Source organism: Leucopleurus acutus (genome assembly GCF_964270905.1).
Source record: "Leucopleurus acutus genome assembly, chromosome: 20".
Classification (NCBI taxonomy): Eukaryota; Metazoa; Chordata; class Mammalia; order Artiodactyla; family Delphinidae; genus Leucopleurus; species Leucopleurus acutus.
The window spans coordinates 52,593,670-52,606,992 of record NC_139162.1 but is presented as its reverse complement, the minus strand read 5'-3'; the positions used below and the strand labels follow the sequence as shown (position 1 = coordinate 52,606,992).

The 13,323-nt window shown below is 58.3% G+C and overlaps 1 protein-coding gene across 1 annotated transcript; it reads left to right on the top strand.

Moving 5' to 3' along the window:
- Positions 1-3,540: 3,540 nt before the first annotated feature.
- On the top strand, positions 3,541-13,197 carry IL4I1 (interleukin 4 induced 1; the record flags this gene model as incomplete). The annotated part of the gene is made up of 7 exons (XM_082862272.1): positions 3,541-3,619; positions 7,421-7,659; positions 8,346-8,458; positions 9,071-9,272; positions 11,297-11,365; positions 11,708-11,844; positions 12,270-13,197. The coding sequence occupies 7 exons, from the start codon at positions 3,541-3,543 to the stop codon at positions 13,195-13,197; spliced, it is 1,767 nt and encodes a 588-aa protein (XP_082718398.1).
- Between the last annotated feature and the right edge of the window lie 126 nt (positions 13,198-13,323).

Genomic DNA, 13,323 nt, shown 5'->3' with positions numbered 1-13,323 from the left:
GTGTTTTGGCTAAGGAGGGCCCAAGGACACTGGACATGTATGGGCCAGTTTCCCAAAGTCATGATCATGAGTCATTTCCTCAGGCCATCTTGGGCTTCTAAGAACCACTGTCCCATCCCAGCAGAAGCCATGGAAGAGGGACGGGAACGAGCTAGAGGAGGGAGACCCCGGCAACTCCAGTTGCTTCTCTCCGAAGGCTCCGGCCCCTGCAACAGTGGCCCTTTGTGCCATCTGTGAGCCGTGACTTCATCCGGGACCCGTATCTGACTCCCTCACCTAAGCTGAGGAGGGATAGGGAGGCCTTGAGTCCCCTTAGAAAGTAGGAAGTAGTGTTTTACCTACATGTATTCATTCAGCATCCATCTTTGGAGCACCTACTACCTACCAGATCCTGATCTAGCATTGGGGTTTCAAAAATGGAACGACAGGGCTTCCCTGGTGGCGCAGTGGTTGAGAGTCCGCCTGCCGATGCAGGGGACACGGGTTCGTGCCCCGGTCTGGGAGGATCCCACAAGCCGGGGAGTGGCTGGGCCCGTGAGCCATGGCCGCTGAGCCTGCGCGTCCAGAGCCTGTGCTCCGCAACGGGAGAGGCCACAACAACGAGAGGCCCGCGTACCGCAAAAAAAAAAAAAAAAAGGAACGATAATTCTCTGCGCATGAGGTCACTGGCAGGGGCCACACAATCTCGATAAGAAAAAAAAAATTCCTTGAGCTTGCATTTCCAATGCATATACCTGTTACTTTGCATATTAAACATTAGTGGAGCTTAATTGCTTTCTTATAGTTGTATTTTTTTAAATAAAAACAAATTGAAGTTCTAGTATTTTCCTCCCACACCCCAGGGGATCTCGGCACCCCACTTTGAAGAACACAAGCGATTATAATAATTCGACACAACAGCTGTGCCAGAGTGGGGGCTCCCGTGCTTGGGCACCATGGGGGGAATAGCTCCAGTGGCTTCCTGGGGGAGCCAGGGGCGTTCCCAAGATTGCAATAGGGTCAGCAGCTGACTGGGTACCACCCTGCGGATGCTGGCTTCATTGTAATTGCAGTTTCCCTTTCTAGGAAGAAAACAGATGCATTTCCTTGTCAGTCCAGACAAATGGCCTCTCCTTAAGTTCCTCTTCATTAATTAACATGAAGACAAGCGTGGTGGCTAAATTCGCAGTCAGAGGCTTTTAAAGGTGAATCTCCCTCAGTAAGCTGTATGGCATTTCTTCTCCCTGTTTAGGGGTAAGAGTGGCGACTGTGGGGTTATGGTTACGGCTCGCTTTTCATCTCCAGGACACCCTCAAACAACTGCCTCCGTTATGGCCCGGCCCTTTCCCCAGGATGATGCCCCTGCCTCATCTGGCACAGGTGGGGATCAAAGAGTCAGATGTTGGGGCTTCCCTGGTGGCGCAGTGGTTGAGAGTCCGCCTGCCGATCCAGGGGACACGGGTTCATGCCCCAGTCCGGGAAGATCCCACATGCCGTGGAGCGGCTGGGCCGGTGAGCCATGGCCACTGAGCCTGCGCGTCCGGAGCCTGTGCTCCGCAACAGGAGAGGCCACAACAGTGAGAGGCCCGCGTACCTCAAAAAAAAAAAAAAAAAAAAGGAGTCAGATGTTTGAAACAACCAGAGATTTCCAGAGGTCGAGCAGCCTTGATCTCCAAAGGGAAGTTGAAACAAATGAGTCTCAAGCAGTGGTGTGCTGGTAGCAGTCAGCCCTCCAGGGTCAGGGAAAGCCCTGACCGATAGCATATGCCCATTCCCATGGTGTAAATTCTCCCACTGTGGCTGATTTCAAGCCACCAAGATGAAGTCACCAAACACAAATTTGGGAAATTGACACACACTGTGTAGATGCAACTAATTCACCTCAAGAGTATATATGTAATAGTAAAAGATAATCAGATAATTAAGGGATGAATTTTGAGTAAATAAAATTAATTGTAAATATTTTAATAATGGCTCGCAAAGCAAAACCAAAAAAGAGATCCGAAAATTAAATGGTCGGCTCTCGTGAATAGGTGTGAGCCAGCTCCAGCACACCACTGCTCCCAGGGTTTTCAATCGACATCAAAATTGCCTTGGTGCTTTAAAAGTCTGCTCTCAGACCAGCAGCTCTCTGCAGAACTTCCAGGAACAAAATCCCTCACCCTCAGAAGTCAGGTCTGCTTGTGGACACCAGCCAACCCCCAGCCAGACATAACTGTCCTGAGCCGCCCCTGGGCCTCTCCCACAGCCCTCACACACCTTGGCACTGGTCACTTCACACTCCAGAGACCCACCTGGGCGCTACCCACACCTTACCTCCAGACACCATCCTGGTTCAACCCCATGACCTGCTGAGATTTCCCCGAGGCAGAGCCCAGGTGTGCTGCTCTGCTAGGCTCAGGCCTAGCCTGGGGCCATGGGGCCATATCAGACCCCACCCCGGGTTATAAGAACATAGACCCCCAAATCCACTGAACTGAAAGTGACACTTCCTGTCAAAGATACTCAGTATCAGGTGCAGTGTGGGCTCTGTGAATGTTGATTCAAACCAACTGTTAAAAGAAAAAAAAGTTTTCATGGGACTTCTCTGGTGGTCCAGTGGTTGAGACTACGCGCTACCAGTGCAGGGGACACAGGTTCGATCCCTGGTCGGGGAACTAAGATCCTGCATGCCGCATGGCGTGGCCCAAAGAAAAAAAGAAACACGTTTTGAGATAATCAGGGAAGTGTAAGCATTGATTTAATATCATTTTTAAATATGATAATGGTATTGGAGTTTTATTTTTGAAAAGGCAAATAAGTTCTTATCTTTTTTAAATTAATTTTTATTGGAGTATAGTTGATTTACAATGTTGTATTATTTTCTGCTATACAGCAAAGTGAATCAGTTTTACATATACATAAATCCACTCTTTTAGATTCTATTCACATATGTCATTACAGAGTACTGAGTTCCCTGGGCCATACAGTAGGTCCTTATTAGTTATCTATTTTATATATAGCAATGTATATATGTCAGTCCCAAACTCCCAATTTATCCCTCCCACCAAGTTCTGTTCTTTTAGCGCAGAGGTTGGCAAACTGTGACCCCACTTCCCGTTTTTGTAAGTAAAGTTTTACTGGAACACAGCCACACCCATCCATTTACGTGCTGTGACTGCTAGGAGGACAGAGTTGAGTAGGCGAGGTGGAGACCATGTGGCCCCAAAAGCCTCAGATGTTTATAGAAAAAGTTTGCCAACTTCTGTCTTACAGAAACATCCTCAAGTATTCACCTACAAAAATGATAATATGTCTGGGGTTTGCTGTAAAATAATCAGTGGGGGAGGGAGAAAGTGTAAATGAAACAAGATAGGCTATGAGGCGATGAATGCACCTGGCTTCATCATCCTAGTCTGTTTTTATATATGTTTGAAATTTTCCGTAATAAAAAACTTTCGAGAAGGGGGCATCTGCGCTCCACAGCCTCCCAACTGCTCTGATCCCACACCAGGACCCTGGCATCTCTGGTCTAACAAGGGAATCAGGACAGAGCCAGCACTACTCAGCCCGGTTTCACATATGCCCAACGATGACTTCTGTCCCGGGCTAACCAGAAAGGCCATGGGCGCTGAGAGAGCCCGCCAGAGCCAGCCATGCAGTGAGTGCCCCCCCATCAGAGCCCTGGGGTTCTGGAAACTGGGGAAGGAGGGGCAAGGGGGCTCAGAGGGAAGGGGGCCCCTGTCTAGGGGTCAGGCCAGGGATCAGGGCCTCAAGTAGGTCTGTCCTCTGCCCTCTGCACCCCTCCCCATCCAGGTCTGGACCCCCGACTTCTGTCTGGGGCCCTTGGCATCCCCTGGGTAGGCCCTGCCCTCCTCTGAGACTCGGGGAAAGTTTTAATACTGACCACTCAGGGTCTTTGGACTGACTCAGAGGAAAGAATATATATAAGGCACTAGCCCTGTCCGTTGCCCATCTCTGTGGCCACCATCACTAGTAGCTGCCCTGAGGGGCCACAGAGGGCCCCGCAGGGGGGGCGGGAGCGGGGCCAGGTCTCTGGCTGCTTCGGATGTGACCTAACCCCCGTTAGAACTGTCATTGTGGTTCTAGAAGCCAGCCAAATAAGGTAGGGTTTTCCCCCTAGAGACAATTTTTACCTGAAAGGGTTGAAAAAGCCCCAGGTCTTTCCCACCATCTGCCGCCACCCTCAGTTCTCACTGTGTGTCCTGTACCTCCTACTCACAAGCTTAGGAAGCCTAACCTAATCCAAACCACTCTTTCTCGTGACCCTAATTCATACCCTAATACCGTAAATTCAGCCCTAACACCAATCTCTGATTTTATCAGGAATGAGTCTGGAAGATCCAGTCATTTCTAACAAAGCAACCCCCAAATTACTCATAATCTCTTGACCCCAAAACAACCTTTGGTGTACGGCCTTCCAGCATGTCTCTTCCTGCCAGCTGGACTGTGGACCGTATCTGGCCGCTCTTGGGTGTTCCACCCAGCATCAACCAAACCCTAAGCCGGGGCGATTCTGCCTCCCCCTCCTCTGGGAATGGTTGGCGATGTCTAGAGACATTTGTAGCTGTTAAGCCTGGAGGGGCAAGTGCTACTGGCATCTAGTGGGTAGAGGCCAGTGATGCTACTCAACGTCCTACAATGCACAGGACCTTCCTCACAAAAACGGTCCCAACTGCATAGCACCGACACGGAGAGCCCCTACCTGGGCCCCATCCCCGGTCCACGAGCCTGAGCTAACCAAGTGTTAGCCATCCTGGAGCCGGGCTGCTGGGATCAAACACAGGTTCTGCCCCTTAGCTGGTGCCTGATCTGGGCCCCAGTTTTCTCCACTGTAAAATGGGGACAGCTCAACCCACCCTGTCAGAGTTGTCACTGGAGTCAATGAAGTAGAACGTGTAGTGTGTCGGGCACGCGGTACTCAGCAGGACCCACCGTCACCTTATCAGCATCCAGGAGGCCGAGCAGGCCTTGCCCTCGTAGCCTCCGAGAGTCCTGCTCGCCTCCCCACCTGACTCCTTGCATGAGGTCTCTGGGGTAAGGCTGCATGCCTTCCACAGAGTCCAGGGGGTGAACTGGGGGTGTGCCTGGAGCCGGGGGGACTGTGAACAGAGACCCTGTGCAGGAGAGACCAGGGGGTCAACCCAGGGACCCCAGGAGGGCCCCCCTAGATGCTCCGTGACCAACACTCCTTGCCCAGACATGCCCTGGGAGCCCCTTGGCTCTGCTGCCTCCATCCCTTTCTGCTTCCATGTTCTTGCTGCTCCCTTTCTCTGTGTGGGACATTGCCATGAGGCCGTAGAGCAGAGGGGCCTCTGGGAAGGGGACGGGGTGGGGGCAGGGACCTGGGATCAGGTGGACTCCCAGCTCTGCTGTTTCCCACTGTGGGACCCCGGGCAGGTGCCTTCCCCGCCGCGGGCCAGGTTCCCCTCCCTCACAAGGTGTGTAAGGTCCTGACGCGATGGCACGCCAACCCTCCACGTCATTGTGAATAAAGCAGGCGGGGTCTGCGATGGGAAGGCCTGCCAGCTCTGAGGCCTGTGCAAGTCCTGGGGTCCGCCCCTGCCCAGCCCCTGGCCACCTCTGAGCCTCAGATTCCTCCTCTGCCCAGGGCAGAGCTCTGAGCACAGGCCACCTCAGAGAGCGGCAACCCTCTCGCTGCTGGTTTTTGCTGACTCGCGCCCTTGGCTTTCTCTTAGTGTCCAGCTCACTGATTTTGTTTCCTTCTTGGCCACCGCCTTCCCACCCACATCAGATGTTTTCTGACTCACTGGTATGCACCCCCTCCAACCCCGTACCTCCATCAAACCACATCCCTCTTTGATTTACTGTTTGGATTTTCCCAACTGGTTGCTGCAGAGCGCCTGCCGCCCTCTGGCTTTCCTTCTTACCACTCGCCTGGTGCTCTCTCCTCCAACCCCCAGAAAAATCCCCAAGATTGCCTCTGCCCACCCCCTTCAAGGGACCCACCATAGGTCCCCTTGGCTGAAGTCCCGAAGCCATGAGCCCCACAGGGGCTCCTTGGAGCCGGGTCACCCTGTTCCCACTGCCTGCCCCTCGCCCCTGAGGAGAAAAGGGCCCACGGACAGTGGGTGGCGATGGCCAAAGCCAGGGAGAGAGACAGAAGCACTCGACGCTTTCTCCGAGGTGCCCCCCGCCGAAGCCCTAGCCTGAGCCGAGCGTCACAGTGGTTCTCAGCGCAGGGGGGACGGGCTCCTTGTGCAGGGCTGGGGTTGAGGGGGCCTTCACTGAATCCCTCTAGCACCCCCCGCGGCGGCAGCAGCTGGCATTTCCCAAGAAGCAGCTTCTAGTACTGACCCGGCTGCTGTTCCCAGGGCCCCGACCTGGATTCACTGCCTACTCCCACCAGCACAGGAGCGGCCCCCACCTTGACAGATGACACCGGAGCCAAAGAGAGGGGAAGGCCTGCTCCAAGTCCCCCCTGGCAGGTGCCAGACTCAGGACCCAGGCAGGCTGGCCCAGAGCTCGTGCCACCGACCACGAGCTGCTGCCTGTGAGTCCCCTGCTGTGCCCGTTTCACTGAGCTCAGAGCGGCCATGTGGCGGGGGCCAGCGAGGGCCCTCCAGAGCACAGGGACGGCTGACACAGAGAAGGACTCAGAGGCTGTCGCAGGGCACACGCCGTCCCAAGGCCAGAGGCCGCCTCTCCCCCTGCTCTGAGAATGAAAGAGGCAGGGAGGGCAGAGAAGAGGGCAGACACAGGGGCCCTCACAGATCAGGGGGACCAAGGGCTCGGGCAGGCCAGACTGATTTGCTTCCTCCCAACCCCTTCCCCTGCTGCCGCGCCCCCTCCAGCCTCAACTAGACTCTGAGCATCTGACCCGCCCCCAAGGAAAGGAGTTTCATTTCCCACAGCTCGATTTCCCAAGAGGGAGGGGAGGGCGGGGTTCGGCTCAGTTTAAGGGCCGAGACGGGGGACTCGGCAGACAGGCGGAGGGGACAGAGGAGAGAGGAGGTGCTAATGCCTGCGGAGGCCGAGGTAGCGAGGAGGCTGCAGAGAGACTGGGCCCCACAGAAACAGACGGGGAGACAGGGCTGAGCAGGGCAGATAAGGGAGAAACAGGGAGACCCAGAGGAGGTGAGAGAAAGGCAGGACAGAGAAGAGAGACAGGAGAGGAGGGCAGACAGGTGAGCAGAGACCAGGAGCCGGCTAGCCCGGGAACAGGGGACACACACGTGTGGAGAGACCAGGGCCATAGTGGGGAGGGCTGAGGTGGGCGCGGGGCAGCCCACAGTGGGCCAGGCTCGGGGGGACACAGGCTCCTGTCATAGTGGCCCTGCTTCCCCTCCAACCCAGACAACATCTCCCCCAGAGAGACATGGACTCCTTGGGTAAGTAAGCAGCGGAGGGAGCAGAAGCCGCTTTTCTCTCCCCACATACCCGCTGAGCTGCCCGCTGACCCTGTCCTTCTTCCTCCCAGCCTGGCGCCTCCTCGCCCTGGTCCCCATCCTCCTCAGCCTGGCGGCCTCCCTGGACTGGCAAACTGCCCAGAGCCGCGACCCCTTCGAGAAATGTATGCGAGACCCCGACTATGAGCAGCTGCTCAGAGTCCTGACCTTGGGCCTCAATCGGACCTCGAAGCCCCAGAGGGTGACTGTGGTTGGTGCAGGCGTGGCTGGGTTGTTGGCCGCCAAGGTGCTCAGCGATGCTGGACACAAGGTGAGAAGTGCTGCTTGCTGTCTACCTTGAGTCTTTCCTGCTGCGGCTGGGAGTCCTGGGTACAGGGACCTGGCCATGTCCCTGTTGAGGGGTGGGGGTGATGGGAGGCGGAGAGAGGGAGCTATGCTTTCCTTGTGGTCAGGGGAGCGAGGCCTGGAACCCTCTGCTCTAACATGAAACCCAGAGGGAACATGTGTCTGTGCTGAGGGCTTTGACTTTCCCTGCCCCACTCTCATCCTGGAGGAAAGTCCCTTGAAACCTCTTCCAACTTCCTGGGGGGAATTTGTGTTGGTGGAGATGGAAACTCCACACAAGGGGGAGTGCCCCCTGAAGTCTAACCACTGTCCCTCCCACTGAAATCCAAGAATGAGTATGGGCCAGGCCAATGGCTTCAGTACACACAAGAAATCTCCCCACTCCCTGAGCTGGGAAGTCCCTCTGAAATCTGGCCAGCGGCCTTCCTGCTGCAGTCTGGAAATTGTCACATTGTACATGTTCACTATGACTTTCTGTTCTCCCACCAGCCCCTCCCACCTCCCCATAAAAAAAGATCCTTCTTTCATCTCCATCCGTGCTGCTGTGGGGATGGAAGATTGGGTGGGTGTGGGGTGCGGGCTGCGACAGGGTGGAGATGGGGAGTCAGTGGGAGGAGCTAAAGCACCTGCTTGCTGCCCATCGTCCCTCAGGTCACCATCCTGGAGGCAGACAGCAGGATCGGGGGCCGAATCTTCACCTACCGGGACCGGAAGACCGGCTGGATTGGGGAGCTGGGAGCCATGCGCATGCCCAGCTCGCACAGGTGGGGCCTGACCTGGGGGCCAGGCAGGCGCAGGGCCACCCCAGCCCCTACCTCTGAGCCCAGTCTCAACCAGATTCCCAACTCAATCACTGCTCCAGTGCCAGCACGAACCTCAACTCTGACCCCAAACCTGGCGCCCCAGTAAAGTCAGGCCTAGACCCAACCTCCAGCTCTGTCCTTTTCCTGACTGACACTTCCGGGCCTCCCGGCTCCAGCCCCACCACTGAACCCCTGAAGTGCTCAGGCCACTGCGTCCAGCCCTTCCAGACCCCCAGCTCTATCCTCCCCGACCCTGGTCCTTTCCCCATCCCCAGCTCCCACCCCCATCCAACACAGCTCTGTCCCCATTCCTACTTGATCCCCAGTGAAAGCCACCTCCCCCTCCAAACCCAGTCCTGAAGTGCGCCGCCCTCAGCCTTCCAGCCTTGTTCCCCTTTCATTCCTGTCCCTGGCACTGAGGACCCCCAGTCTAGCCCGGCTCCAGCCTCATGCCCAGCCCCAAGCCCCGTCCCCAGCTGCCCCACCCACCCCCTTCCCTTCTCCAAGCCCCACTGGGGAGAGGGGCCCTCACCTCCCCCGCCCGACCCTCACCGGCGGCTCCCACTCCCTCAGGATCCTCCATGCGCTCTGCAAGAGCCTGGGACTCAATCTGACCAAATTCACCCAGTACGACGAGAACACGTGGACGGAGGTGCACGAGGTGAAGCTGCGGAACTACGTGGTGGAGAAGATGCCTGAGAAGCTGGGCTACAAGCTGCATCCCAAGGAGAAGGGCCACTCGCCCGAAGAAATCTACCAGATGGCTCTCAACAGGGTAGGCGCGTCCGCGAGCCCTGCAGCCCTGTCCCCCTGCCCCTGTCCTCCACGCTGTGGTGTCCCATGCCCTTTCCTCCTCCTGGCCTAGCTTTCCTTTTCCCATTCCTTCTGGTTTCCCATCACTGGCTCTTCCATCTTTAGTTTCCCCATAAGCCCTGATGATCCCCATCTCCCATCCCCTTCTCACTCACACACTGGCCAGAACAACCTCACCTTTCTACACCTTTGGGGTTTTTTGTTGGTTTTGGGTTTTTTTAGGCTGCGTCATTCGGCCCGTGGGATGTGGGATCTTAGTTCCCCGACTAGGGATTGAATCCATGACCCCTGCATTGGGAGCTCAGAGTCTTAACCACTGGACCGCCAGGGAAGTCCCTCTACACCTTTGGTTTAAACTATGATCTGTGGGCTTGTTTTCCAAGTCCATCTCCTGAGACCCAGACCTATGTCTGTCTCCCCCTGGCCATCCCCCAGGACCCTCCAGCTCCCACTGAGCTCGGCGGCAGCTTCCCTGAACCCACTCGGATTCCTGGGTTCCCCATCTCACAACAGTGCCATCATCACCACCCCCAGTCATGAAGCAGAGCTCCAGGGGCCATCCTCGCTTCCTGCCTTCCCTGTCAGGCCCCAGCTCCATCCGTCCTGCCCTCAACTGCCTCACACTGTTCCTACCTCTCTGTCCCCCCAGCTCCAGCCCCAGCTCAGGCCTGGACCTCTCCCTGCATCCTCACCCTGGCCCACCCTGCTCACAGCCCCCTATGCTCCCTAGCACCTCAGCCTCAGTTTGAAGCCCTGAGCAGTCTGGTCTCTCCCACTCCTTTAGCCCCATCTTCTCTCCAAGCAATTTTTATTGCCCACCCCAAACTCTCATGGTGGCCCAAACACCTTCAGCTCTGTACTCCTTCGTTTGCACTATGCTTGTCCACCGTCCCACACCCATGCCACTGACCCTGCCGGGAAGGCCTTTTCCTTTTCCCACCCAGGGAACCCTTTTCATCCCTCAAGAACCAGCTCCAGTGTCCCCTCCTCCAGGCAGCCTTCTCTGATGCCCTCAGGGAGGAGCCAGCCTAAGCCTCCTATGGGAGCTCCTAATTGTCCATCTCCTCTCGTGGACCAGGGTGGCCACTTAGTCCAGGCCATTTCTGTGCCCTGGCAGTGCCCAGTTTAAGGAGCCTAGGGAAATGTGAGGGGAAGGGTGAGTGAATGAGTGAGTGAGTGAGTGAGTGAGTGAAGGGACACCTCCTTTGGGGAGTTCCCTGGCCACAAGAGAGAAGCCAGGTGGACAAAGGAGAGGGCTGAAAACAGAGGGCAGCGAGGCTTCCGGGAGGGGATGAGGCTTGAACCAAGTGGTGAATGATGACCAGTTGGGTGCCCGGCAAAGATGAGGGGGGTGAGCAGGTGCAGGGGCGTGGAGGGGGGACCCGAGGGCGGTCTGAGCACTGGACACTGTGCTGCAGACCTGAAGCTGCCCTAAAAGATGGTGACCGAGGGGCTGGCAGGGGCCTTGAACGGCAGGCTGAGGGCTGGAACTCTGCGGCTCCAGGCACTGGGGAGCCACAGAAGGCTGTGGGCAGGCGAGGCGCCGCGAACAAACCCCCGTGAGCAGTCATGCCCTGTCAGGGCTGATGGGTGGGTGGCAGAAGGGACTCCACTTCCATCTGCGCCCACAACGATCCAGGCGACAGATAATTACCGTCCATAAGGACACAGCGCATGGAGCGCACAGGCTGGGACAGAGGCAGACAAAATAACACCCAACCAGGATGAGTGTGACATCGTCCGGTGGGCCGAACGCCCGGGGAATGAGGGGCAGCAACGACTCAGGGGGACTTCCCAGGGTGGCGACATGGTTGCGGTGGAGGGCAAGGCTGAGGGCCGAGCACGGGCAACATCCTGGCAGCTTGAACAAGAGAGGTGAATGGCCGGCCGTGAGCAGGAGCAGGAAGAGAAGCCAGGTTTGGACCCCAGGTGGGGCCTCCCCGGTCCTGTCCCCACAGCTCAGCGCCACTGCTTGTCCCTCCACAGGCCATCGAAGATGTCAGGACACTGGGCTGCAGAAAGGCAATGATGAAGTTTGAAAGGCACACGCTCCTGGTGAGTGAGGGCCTCGGTGTCGCTGTCTGAGAAACGACGACAAGGAGGGTGTCCATGGGGCCTTGGGCGGGGAGTCAGAAGGCAGGAAACTGGGACCCCGGGCCTGCCACCTCCTCCCTGCTTGACGGGGCTGGACACGCCCCTCTTGGGGCTTCGGTTTCCCTCATCTGTCCCAAGGTGGGGGGGGCCATATCGCTGAGGTCCAGGGAACCGCACTAAGCACGGCTGTGTCACTGAACTAAGTAAGAGGCTCCGCAGGGAGCGGCCCCGTGGGAGGGGGTACGGAGCCAGCAGGTGTAGCCTGCCTGGGCCCTGACCTGGGTGGGCCACGCCATCCCCCAGGAATACCTCCTCGGGGAGGGGAACCTGAGCCAGCCTGCCGTTCGGCTCCTGGGAGATGTGATGTCCAAGGACGGCTTCTTCTATCTCAACTTCGCCGAGGCCCTGCGGGCTCACAGCTGCCTCAGCGACCGGCTCCGGTGAGGCGGCGGGCTGGACAGACGCGGGGTGGGGGTGGGGGGGTGGTGGCGATGGGGCGAGTACGGAGTGGGCGGGGCTGGCGGGGGGGGCGCGGCCTGTAGATATGGGGGCAGGGGCCCAGGGGGCGGAGAGAGGCGCTCTGGGTCCCGCCACACTCGCCCCCGCATCCCGGTTCCTCCAGGGGAAGAAAGGTACCTGGAGAGTGGCGTGGCCCTGAGGGGATGAGGCGGGGTTCCCGGGTCACACCGCTCAGCTCCGGGGCCTCGGAGGGCCATCGGGGACTGACGAGGGCGGGGTAGATGAAGGGGTGGGATTAGAGGCAACCGGCAAGTGAGAACTGGAGTGGGGAGCGGGGAGTGTCTGGGGAGGGGCCGCTGCGGAGATGCAGGGCCCGAGAGCCCATCACGCACCCGCCCCGCCGCAGGTACAGCCGTATCGCGGGCGGCTGGGACCTGTTGCCGCGCGCGCTGCTGAGCTCGCTGTCGGGGCCTGTGCTGCTGCACACGCCCGTCGTGGCGATTAAGCAGGGGACGCACGAGGTGAGCGTGTACTTCGAGCCCTCGCGCCGGGCCCGGAATCAGAAGTCCTTGACGGCCGACGTGGTGCTGCTGACGGTGAGCGGGCCCGCGCTGCAGCGCATCACCTTCACGCCGCCGCTGACGCTCAAGTGGCAGGAGGCGGTGCGCGCTCTGCATTACATGCCAGCCACCAAGGTGTTCCTGAGCTTCCGCCGGCCCTTCTGGCACGACGAGCATATCGAAGGCGGCCACTCGAACACCGACCGACCGTCGCGCGTGATATTCTATCCGCCGCCTGGCGAGGGCGCGCTGCTGCTCGCCTCGTACACGTGGTCGGACGCGGCTGCCACGTTCGCTGGCCTGAGCCTGTCCGAAGCCCTGCGCTTGGCGCTCGACGACGTGGCGGCGCTTCACGGGCCCATCGTGTACCGGCTCTGGGACGGCAGCGGCATCGTCAAGCGCTGGGCGGAGGACCCGCACAGCCAGGGCGGCTTCGTGGTGCAGCCCCCGATGCTCTGGCGAACCGACAAGGACGAGGATCAGGAGTACGATTGGGCGGTCCCCCACGGCCGCATTTACTTCGCCGGCGAGCACACGGCCTACCCGCACGGCTGGGTGGAGACGGCCGTCAAGTCGGCACTGCGGGCCGCGGTCTTGATCAACGACCGGACCAGCAGCTGGAACGACCCCCGGACCATCAACAGCATGGGGCATGTGCACGTGGCGCCCGCCCACCACCACCCGCGCAGCCTCGAACGGGGGCGGGGCACCCACTCTCCAGCCTTACATGCCGTCACCGCTCCGCACACGACCCAAAAGAGGACCCAATATTAAAGTATTTTTGGAAACAGCAGTGTGGTCCCGCCCCCTCCCTGGCTCAGTCGCTTCCCCAATTTGCAGGGAGCAAAACCATTAGCCCTCGCGGTAGAAGGGGCTGCGCCTATCCTGGAGCCCCAGAAG